This window comes from Arachis stenosperma, chromosome 1 (assembly GCF_014773155.1).
Source record: "Arachis stenosperma cultivar V10309 chromosome 1, arast.V10309.gnm1.PFL2, whole genome shotgun sequence".
NCBI lineage: Eukaryota > Viridiplantae > Streptophyta > Magnoliopsida > Fabales > Fabaceae > Arachis > Arachis stenosperma.
Window position 1 is genome coordinate 105,093,611 of NC_080377.1, and position 11,269 is coordinate 105,104,879.

Below are 11,269 nucleotides of genomic sequence, written 5' to 3' on the forward strand. Positions count from 1 at the left end.
TATATCAACAAGTTCACTGTGAAGTGCACTTGGATGCAGGATACATTCAGAGAACTTTTTCAGGACGTAGATGAGGATACAGTGAGAAGGTATGCGAGGGCGTCTGTCATGATTTTAGAGGACATGGACAAGTCTAGTAAACATCCTCATATCCAGTAGCTACCGTACGTAGCTAGGTTAGAGGACATGGACAGATACAACTAGGAGTCTGCTGCTCTTGAATGGTTATATCGATGCATGTGTGGCCAACAAGAACGTCGTAAAGTTGGCTAGTCCACTGCAACTCCTTTAGTCGTGGATCTTCTAGCGTTTTTCAAGTTCCAGGACTGATGGGTTTGACGCATTTCGTTAGCTGTTTGCATTTCAAGTACTTATGTTTAAATATGTTATGTCGAGTAAATATGTTTTCTGTATATTACTGTTGTTGAACTAATGTATCGCATGGCAGGTGGTTAGGACTTGTGTTCAATACTGCAATACTACCTGAAATCATTACCTGGACACCTAGTACCCATCTTAGCAGCTCATTGTAGGACTCTTTTCAATCCCCATAAATATGCGCAACGGCTTTCTACTTAGCAAAGAAAACCTTTCTGTAAGTCAATCTAAATCCAAAATGAGCCTCTATTGCATTCTATAGTACTTTGATCGACACAGCCGCATCAGCTCTGATCATAAAAAGGATGAAAGTAGATATCACATGATAATAAAGTTTCCTGTGATCACTAGAGATTGATGTGACCTGACATGGATGAGGTCCATTATACCGTCTTACCTCCCAAATAGCCTTCCGCTGGCGAAGAGTGATCCAAGTCACCGTCTGCAATAGTTTTCAAACTCCTTATACTTTCTATAGTACTTGACAATATCTGATTCTGGCATTCTATACTTAACCCCACGTCGAATGCCATAAGTCTTCACACATAAGAAGACTTCCTCTTTATTTCGAAATTGCTGTCCAACTTGGAACTCAACTAGACCTGTTGTATCTTGTGTATCTTTGGCCCTAAATTTGGATTCTACATTTGGGAACCCATGTGTCATGGCCTCCAAGTTTAAAGTCAAAAAGTGTGGGAGGTAATGCTGAGTTCCCAAGCTCGATGTTCCACTACTCCTAACTGGAATACTCTTTTCTAGATCATCATCGCTATACTTATCAATCATGGATAAGTCCACATCATCGTCATTCTGTAGTACATCTTCCACAGTATTTGGTTCTCCAACCTCCCTAGATATTGAGATCATAACAGGAGTATCTGTCATCGCAATAGCATATTTACAGAAAGATTGATTATCACCGATTTCTCCAATGTCATTGCAGTTTAGATCAGCTGCAAAGGATGAAGATGCCACCAAAACTGTCGCAGGTGCAATTATAAACACAGATGAAGAGGCAACAATATGGGTTGAACTAGAGGTTGTTGCTATTGCTACTGATTGATGATTCTGATTTGATTCTCCTGAAATAGAGACCACGTCCCCAAACTTGCCCAATAGTTCATGAGTTCTCACCTCGAAAAACTGACGATGACAATGAAACAAAACTTGTAAATCATTGTCACTATCTATCATAAAGGAGTCGTACTTCACCCCATCTCGAACAACAGAAATCAGAATTCTATAAAATTGCATCTCCACTCGTTTCATGCCATGCAATTCTAGTTTTTGGATTATAGTATTTTGAAGTATATCGCATATTTAATATGTAATTACTAAATAATTATATTACCGGTTTAATTTTTATTACTATAGAATTTAATTTTGATGCCTGATGAGCGGATAATTTATACGCTTTTTGGCATTGTTTTTAGTATGTTTTTAGTATGTTTTAGTTAGTTTTTAGTATATTTTTATTTGTTTTTAGTTAAAATTTACTTTTCTGGAGTTTACTATGAGTTTGTGTGTTTTTCTGTGATTTTAGGTATTTTCTGGCTGAAATTGAGGGACCTGAGCAAAAATCTGATTCAGAGGCTGAAAAGGACTGCAGATGCTGTTGGATTCTGACCTCCCAGCACTCGAAGTGGATTTTCTGGAGCTACAGAAGCCCAATTGGCGTGCTCTCAATTGCGTTGGAAAGTAGACATCCTGGGCTTTCCAGCAATATATAATAGTTCATACTTTTCCCGAGATTTGATAGCCCAAACCGGCGTTCTAAATCAGCTCAAAACTGCCCGGCGTTAAACGCTGGAACTGGCACAAGAATGGGAGTTAAACGCCCAAACTGGCACAAAAGCTGGCGTTTAACTCCAAGAAAAGTCTCTACACATGAAAGCTTCAATGCTCAGCCCAAGCACACACCAAGTGGGTCCGGAAGTGGATTTTTATGTCATTTATTCATTTCTGTAAACCCTAGGCTACTAGTTCTCTACATATAGGACCTTTTACTATTGTATTCTCATCTTGGTAGCTATCTTTGAGTAGTCTTATGCTATCTTAGATCATGGGGCTGGCCTCACGGCCATGCCTAGACCTTGTTCTTATGTATTTTCAATGGTGGAGTTTTTACACACCATAGATTAAGGTGTGGAGCTCTGCTGTACCTCGAGTATTAATGCAATTACTATTGCTCTTCCATTCAATTCAGCTTGTTCTTGTTCTAAGATATCACTTGTTCTTCAACTTGATGAATGTGATGATCCGTGACACTCATCATCATTCTCACCTATGAACGTGTGCCTGACAACCACCTCCGTTCTACCTTAGATTGAGTGGATATCTCTTGGATCCTTTAATCAGAATCTTCGTGGTATAAGCTAGAATTGATGGCGGCATTTGATAAACCCCATTTGTAGGGTTTATCTTGTGCTTGATTTAAGGGATTTTATGACCTTTTACCCACATTTATTCAATGAAATAGCATGGTTTTATAACTTCTCCCTTAATTGTGCTTAAGAGTGAAAACATGCTTTTTAGGACTTAAAATAGCTAAATCTAATTCTCCTTGATTCCATTAGATGCCTTGATATGTTTGTTAAGTGATTTAAGGTTTAGGAGGCAAAGATTGGATCAAGGGAATGAAAAAAGAAGCATGAAAAGTTGGAGAACTCATGAAGAAATGAAAGAACCGGAAAGCTGTCAAGCCGACCTCTTCGCACTTAAATGACCATAACTTGAGCTACAGAGGTCTAAATGATGCGGTTCTAGTTGGGTTAGAAAGCTAACATCCGGGACTTCGAAACGATATAAGATTTGTCATAGTTTCTACACGTATGGTGGCGCTCACGCGCATAGTACGTGCACGCGCCGTTGCTGCCACCTGGTTCACTTAAAGCAAAATGTGGCCAGCGAATTCTAAAGCCTTGTGGGCCCAATCCAACTCATTTCTGATGCTATTTAACCCAAGGAATGAAGAGGGAAACACATGTTAGTTACCATTAGTTTATTTTAGTTTTAGAAGTAGTTTATAGAGAGAGAAGCTCTCACTTCTCTCTAGAATTAGGATTAGGTTTAGTTCTTAGATCTAGGTTTTAATCTTTGCTTTCTTCTACTTCTACCTCTCAATTCTTTGTTGTTACATTCACCATTCTTCCATTCTTTTGTTACAATTTCTTTTATGTTGTTCTTATGCTTTGTTGTAGATCTACTATTGTTCCTTCCATTTTCCTTCAATTAAATAAGAGGTAACTCATAATAATTGTTCTTCTTTGCTTTTCTATTGTTGATCTCTTGCCTTTGTAGTTAGATCTCTCTTTAATTCTTGCAATTTATGTTGTTTACTTTTATTGCCTTTTATGTGTTTGTTGAAATGCCTCATCTAGATATAGTATAGATTTTGTTCCTCTTGGCCTAGGTAGAGTAATTAGTGACACTTGAGTTATCTAATTCCTTTGTTGATTGGTAATTGGAGAGATTGCTAATTGGTTTGGAGTGCACTAAAGCTAGTCTTTCCTTGGGAGTTGGCTAGGACTTGTGGCTCAAGTCAATTCATCCACTTGACTTTCCTTTATTTAGTAAGGGTTAACTAAGTGGTAGCAATGAACAATTCTTATCACAATTGAGAAGGATAACTAGGATAGGACTTCTAATTTTCATACCTTGCCAAGAGCCTTTTATAGTTGTTAGTTTATTTTCATTGCCATTTACTTTTCATGCTTCTTATCCAAAAACCCCAAAATAACTCACAACCAATAACAAGACACTTTATTGTAATTCCTAGGGAGAACGACCCGAGGTTTGAATACTTCGGTTTATAAATTTAGGGGTTTGTTTTAGTGACAAACAACTTTTTGTATGAAAAGATTATTGCTTGGTTTAGGAACTATACTTGCAACGAGAATTCATTCTAAACCATGAAAAATCTAATCATCAGCATTCAAGAGAATCCGGAAGGTCTAAACCTTGTCTGTGGTATTCTGAGTAGGATTCAATAATTGAATGACTGTGACAAGCTTCAAACTCCTGAAGGCTGGGCGTTAGTGATAGACGCAAAAGAATCACTGGATTCTATTCCAACCTGATTGAGAACCGACAGATGATTAGCCGTGCCGTGACAGGGCGCGTTGAACATTTTCACTGAGAGGACGAGACTGTAGCCACTGACAACGGTGATGCCCAACATACAGCTTGCCATGGAAAGGAGTAAGAAGGATTGGATGAAGACAGTAGGAAAGCAGAGAGACGGAAGGGACAAAGCATCTCCACACGCTTATCTGAAATTCTCACCAATGAATTACATAAGTATCTCTATCCTTATTTTATCTTTTAGTTATCAATCATCCATAACCATTTGAATCCGCCTGACTGAGATTTACAAGATGACCATAGCTTGCTTCATACCAACAATCTCCGTGGGATCGACCCTTACTCGCGTAAGGTTTATTACTTGGACGACCCAGTGCACTTGCTGATTAGTTGTGCGAAGTTGTGATAAAGAGTTGAGATTGCAATTGAGCGTACCATGTTGATGGCGCCATTGATGATCACAATTTCGTGCACCAAGTTTTTGGCGCCGTTGCCGGGGAATTAAATGTCCTAACTATAGTTTCGCATTTGTTCCCTGCAATAACAGTACCAAGTTTTTGGCGCCGTTGCCGGGGAATTAAATGTCTTAACTACAATTTCGGATTTGTTCCGTGCAATAATAGTGCCAAGTTTTGATCCGGCAACAACACCAAGTTTTTGGCGCCGTTGCCGGGGATTGTTTGAGTTTGGACAACTGACGGTTCATCATGTTGCTTAGATTAGGTATTTTTCTTCAGAGTTCTTAAGAATGCATTCTAGTGTTTCAAGGTGATGTTCTTATCATCACCAAAGCTGATTGATTCTCATCAATTTAGCTCGTGAATGCAATGTCCTGCTGAAGCTTGGCTAGCCATGTCTAATTTCTTTAGAATAAAGCTTTAGACTAACATTGCATGATTCCTGGAATTCTCATTAAGAATTTTGATATCCTTATTTTCTTTTCCATATAATTTTCGAAAAAAATCCAAAAAAAATTACAAAATCATAAAATCCAAAAATATTTCATGTTTCTTGTTGTGTCTAGTGTCTCATGTTAAGTTTGGTGTCAATTGCATGTTTCTGTTCTTCTTGCATTCATTCATGTGTCATAAGTGATCTTCAAGATGTTCTTGATGATTTCCTTACTCTGATCTTTAAATTCTCTTGTCTTGAGTGTTTTGTTGTTTCTCATATGCATTCTCAAGTTGTTAGTGTCAATAGTATACAAACTTCTAAGTTTGGTGTCTTGCATGCATTGTTATTTGATTTTAGTTGCATTTTGATTATTCCTCATCATTAAAAATCCAAAAAAAAAATTTTAATTTGTGTCTTTTCAAGTCAATAATACAGAGAATTGAAGATTTAGAACATACAGCAGAGGAATTATACAGAAAAAGCTGGGCATTCAAAACGCCCAGTGAAGAGGGAAAACTGGCGTTTAAACGCCAGCCAGGGTGCCTGTTTGGGCATTTAACGCCCAAAAGGGTAGTGTTTTGGGCGTTAAACGCCAGAATGGATACCATTCTGGGCGTTTAACGCCAGGATGGCACAAGAGGGAAGATTTTGTTTTTAACTCAAATTTTTTTTTCAAGTTTTCAAAATTTTTCAAAATCAAATCTTTCTCAAATCATATCTTTTCAATCATATATTTTCAAAATCAATTTCTTTCCATTTTCAAAGATACTTGCTAACAATTAATGATTTGATTCAACATTTCAAGTATGTTGCATTTTCTGTTGAGAAAGGTTTAATGTCTGAATCATATCTTTCTTGTTAGGCAAGTCATTAGTTTTTAAAATCAAATCTTTTTAAATTGTTTTTCAAATCATATCTTCTCAATCATATCTTTTTAAAAATATATCTTTTCAATCATATCTCTTAATCACATCTTTTTCAAAATAGTTTTCAATCATATCTTTTTGATTTCTACTTTTAAAAATCTTTTTCAAAAATCACTTTATTTCTTTTCCAACTTAGTTTTCGAAAATCAAATACTATTTTTCAAATTCTTTTTAATTAATTCACTTTAATTTTCGAAAATTTCTTCCCTTCTTCTCACATCCTTCTATTTATGGACTAACACCCCTCCTTAATGCACAATTCGAACTCCATCATACTTGATAAGTTCGAATTCATCCACCTCTCACTTCTATTTTTCTTTTCCTCTAACACCTCAAGGAATCTCTATACTTTGTACCTCATGACATTTTTACATCCGAACTTGTACCTTTGATGGCATGAGTCTCTAAACCCCATGGTTGGGGGTGAGGAGCTCTGCAGCGTCTCGATGAATTAATGCAAGTATTTCTATTTTCTATTCAATCTTGCTTGTTTCTATTCTAAGATGTTCATTCACACTTCAACATGATGAATGTGATGATCCATGACACTCATCATCATTCTCAACCTATGAACGCGTGCCTGACAACCACTTCCGTTCTACATTAAATTGAATGTTTATCTCTTGGGTTTCTGGCTCACGAGTTTGACTGCCTCTCCTGACAACAGAGCGTTCAATCCGTGAGTCCAGAGTCTTTGTGGTATAAGCTAGAACCAATGGGTAGCATTCTTGATATCTGGAAAGTCTAAACCTTTTTTGTGGTATTCTGAGTAGGATCTGGGAGGGGATATCTGTAACGAGCTTCAAACTCACGAACGTTGGGTGTAGTGACAAAAAAAAAGGATCACTGGATCCTATTCCAACATTAGTGAGAACCAACAGATGATTAGCCATGTACATGGACCCTTTTCACTAAGAAGACGGCTGGTAGCCATTGACAACGGTGATCCACCAACATACAACTTGCCATGGAAGGAGACCTGCGTGCATGAAGAAAAAGACAGTAGGAAAGCAAAAATTCAAAGGACAGAGCATCTCCAACACTCCAACCCATTCTCCATTACTGCGTAGCAAATATTCCTTTCATGCTTTTTCACTTTTCACAATTAAAACTAAGAACCATATTAATATCCTGACTAAGAATAATAAGATAACCATAGCTTGCTTCAAGCCAGCAATCTCTGTGGGATCGAACCTTACTCACGTAAGGTATTACTTGGACGACCCAGTGCACTTGCTGGTTAGTTGTGCGGAATTACATAGTGTGAGTGTAATTTTCGTGCACCACAGAGGAACTTGAGCAAATACCCTCTTATGCTAAGTTCATGAAAGAGATCTTAAATCATAAGAAGGATTAGAGAGAAACTGAAAAAGTTTTCCTTATTGAAGAATGTACTGCAGTCATTCTGAAAAGCTTACCAGAGAAGCTTAAAGATCCAAGAAGCTTTATGATACCATGCACATTAGAGGATGCTTGTACCAAGACAGCTCTATGTGATCTTGGGGCAAGTATCAACCTAATACCTGCATCCACTATCAAAAAGCTTGGTTTGACTGATGAAGTTAAACCAACCCGGATATGCCTCTAACTTGCTGATGGCTCCATTCTTTCCTACTGACTTTGTGGTACTGGAAATGGAGGAGCACAAGAGTGTAACTATCATTCTAGGAAGACCTTTCCTAGCGACTGGACGAAGCCTCATTGATGTCTAAAAAGGGGAGGTGACCTTGAGAGTCAATGATGATGAGTTTAAGTTGAATGCTGTCAAAGCTATGCAGCATCCAGACACCTCAAAAGGCTGCATGGGCGTTGATATTATTGACTCTTTGGTGGAAGAGGTCAATATGACTGAGAGTCTCGAATCAGAGCTAGAAGACATTTTTAAAGATGTTCAGCCTGATATGGAGGAACCAGAGAAAACAGAAGAACCTTTGAAGACTCCTCAGGAAGAGGAGAAGCCTCATAAACCCGAGCTCAAACCACTACCACCATCCCTGAAATATGCATTTCTGGGAGAAGATGACACTTTTTCGGTAATCATAAGCTCTTCTTTAGAGCCACAGGAAGAGAAAGCACTAATTCAGGTGCTAAGAACACACAAGACAGCTCTTGGGTGGTCTATAAGTGATTTTAAGGGCATTAGCCTAGCCAAATGCTTGCACAAGATCCTATTGGACGATGATGCTAAGCTAGTGGTTCAACTAAGGAGGCGGCTGAATCCAGCAATGAAGGAGGTGGTGTAGAAAGAGGTCACTAAGTTACTAGAGGTTGGAATTATTTATCCTATTTCTGATAGCCCCTGGGTGAGCCCTGTCCAAGTTGTCCCCAAGAAGGGAGGCATGATAGTGGTTCATAATGAAAAGAATGAACTGGTTCCTACAAGAACAGTTACAGGGTGGTGTATGTGTATTGACTACAGAAGGCTCAATATAGCCACCAGGAAGGATCATTTTCCTTTACCATTCATAGACCAGATGCTAGAGAGACTAGCAGGTCATGAATACAACTGCTTTTTGAATGGCTATTTAGGTTACAACCAAATTATAGTAGATCCTCAGGACCAAGAGAAAACAGCATTCACATGTCCATCTAGAGTATTTGCCTACAGAAGGATACCATTTGGTCTGTGTAATGCACCTGCAACCTTTCAAATGTGCATGCTCTCTATCTTCTCAGATCTGGTAGAGAAATTTCTGGATGTCTTCATGGATGACTTCTTAGTATTTGGAGACTCACTCAGCTCCTGTCTTGACCATCTAGCACTTGTTCTGAATAAGTGCCAAGAGACTAACTTGGTTTTAAACTGGCAGAAATGTCACTTTATGGTGACTGAAGGAATTGTCCTTGGGCACAAAATTTTAAACAAGAGAATAGAGGTAGATCAAGCTAAGGTAGAGGTAATTGAAAAATTATCACCACTTGCCAATGTTAAGGAAATCAGAGGCTTTCTGGGGCATGCAGGATTCTATAGGAGGTTTATAAAGGATTTTTCAAAAATTGCAAAATCTTTGAGCAATCTACTAGATGCTGATACACCATTTGTCTTTGACACAGAGTGTCTGCATGCTTTTGAGACTCTGAAAGCTAAACTGGTCATAGCACCAGTCTTTTCTGCACCAGACTGGACATTACCATTTGAACTAATGTATGATGCCAGCGACCATGCCATTGGTGCAGTATTGGGACAGAGGCATGACAAGCTTCTACATGTCATTTATTATGCTAGCTGTGTTTTAAATGATGCGCAAAAGAATTACACAACCACAGAAAAGGAGTTTCTTGCAGTGGTTTATGCCATTGACAAGTTCAGATCTTATTTAGTAGGATCAAAAGTGATTGTGTACACTGACCATGTTCCTCTAAAATATCTCCTCACAAAGCAGGATTCAAAACCCAGACTCATAAGATGGGTGTTGCTTCTGCAAGAGTTTGATATAGAAATAAGAGACAGAAAAGGGACAGAGAACCAAGTAGCTGATCACCTGTCCTGGATAGAACCAGTAGCAGGAGTGTCCCTCCCTCCTATTGAGATCTCTGAAACCCTTCCGGATAAACAACTCTTTGCCATTCAGGAAGTACCGTGGTTTGCAGACATTGCAAACTATAAAGCTATGAGATTCATACCCAAAGAGTACAGTAAGCAGCAAACGAAAAAATTGGTTTCTGATGCAAAGTACTACCTGTGGGATGAACCATATCTCTTTAAGAGATGTGCAGACGAAATAATCCATAGATGTGTGCCTAGAGAAGAGGCACAGAAGATCCTATGAAATTTCCATGGATCACAATATGGAGGACATTTCGGAGGTGAGCGAACAGCCACAAAGGTTCTCCAATGTGGCTTCTACTGGCTTACTCTTTATAGAGACTCCCGAGAGTTTGTACGTAACTGTGACAATTGCTAAAGAGTTGGTAATCTGCCTCACGGTTATGCCATGCATCATGAAGGGATCTTAGAGATTGAGTTGTTTAATGTATGGGGTATTGACTTCAAGGGGCCTTTTCCACCATCATATTCAAACACTTATATTCTGGTGGCAGTAGACTATGTATCTAAATGGGTAGAGGTAATTGCAACACCCACTAATGATACTAAGGCAGTGATGAAGTTCTTCCAGAAGCATATCTTCAACAGGTTCGGTGTCCCTAGGGTACTGATCAGTTATGGAGGCACTCATTTTTGTAATAAACAGCTTGACTCTGCTCTGATCTGATATGGAATTAACCACAAAGTGAAAACTCCATATCATCCACAGACAAATGGGCAGGCTGAAGTCTCAAATATAAAACTAAAACGAATCCTGGAACGAACTATAAGTACCCGTAGAAGGGATTGGACAAGAAGTGTAGATGATGCTCTGTGGGCATACAGAACCGCATTCAAGACTCCTATAGGGACCTCTCCATACCAGCTGGTGTATGGAAAAGCCTGTCATCAGCCAGTGGAACTGGAACACAAGGTCTACTGGGCAACCAGGTTCCTAAACCTTTATGCTAAGGTAGCTGGAGAGAAAAGATTACTCCAGTTGAATGAGCTAGAGGAGTTCAGACTCAATGCTTTTGAAAATGCTAAAATCTACAAGGAGAACGCAAAAAGATGGCATGACAGAAAGCTGTCATCTAGAGTCTTTGAGCCAGGACAGAAAGTTCTGCTGTTTAACTCTAGGCTCAGATTATTCCCTGGGAAATTGAAATCTCGGTGGGCAGCATTCTGGGCGTTTAACGCTAGAAATGGCAGCATTCTGGGCGTTCAGAAAAATGCACAGTAAAGAAGGATTCCTGGCGTTTAACGCCAGCCAGGGTATCTAGCTGGGCGTTAAACGCCCAAAGAGGCAGTCAAGTGGGCGTTAAACGCCAGAATGGATAGCATTCTGGGCGTTTAACGCCAGGATGACACAAGGGAGGTAATTTTGTTTCCAATCCGATTTTTTTCAATTTTTGTTTTAATTCATAATTTTTTGCATCAAACATATTTTAAACGTTCATCT

General features: G+C 38.9%; 1 protein-coding gene across 1 annotated transcript; it reads right to left on the bottom strand.

Moving 5' to 3' along the window:
* Positions 1-813: 813 nt before the first annotated feature.
* LOC130983091 (uncharacterized) lies at positions 814-1,647 on the bottom strand. The gene has a single exon (XM_057907278.1). The coding sequence runs from the start codon at positions 1,645-1,647 to the stop codon at positions 814-816; it is 834 nt and encodes a 277-aa protein (XP_057763261.1).
* Between the last annotated feature and the right edge of the window lie 9,622 nt (positions 1,648-11,269).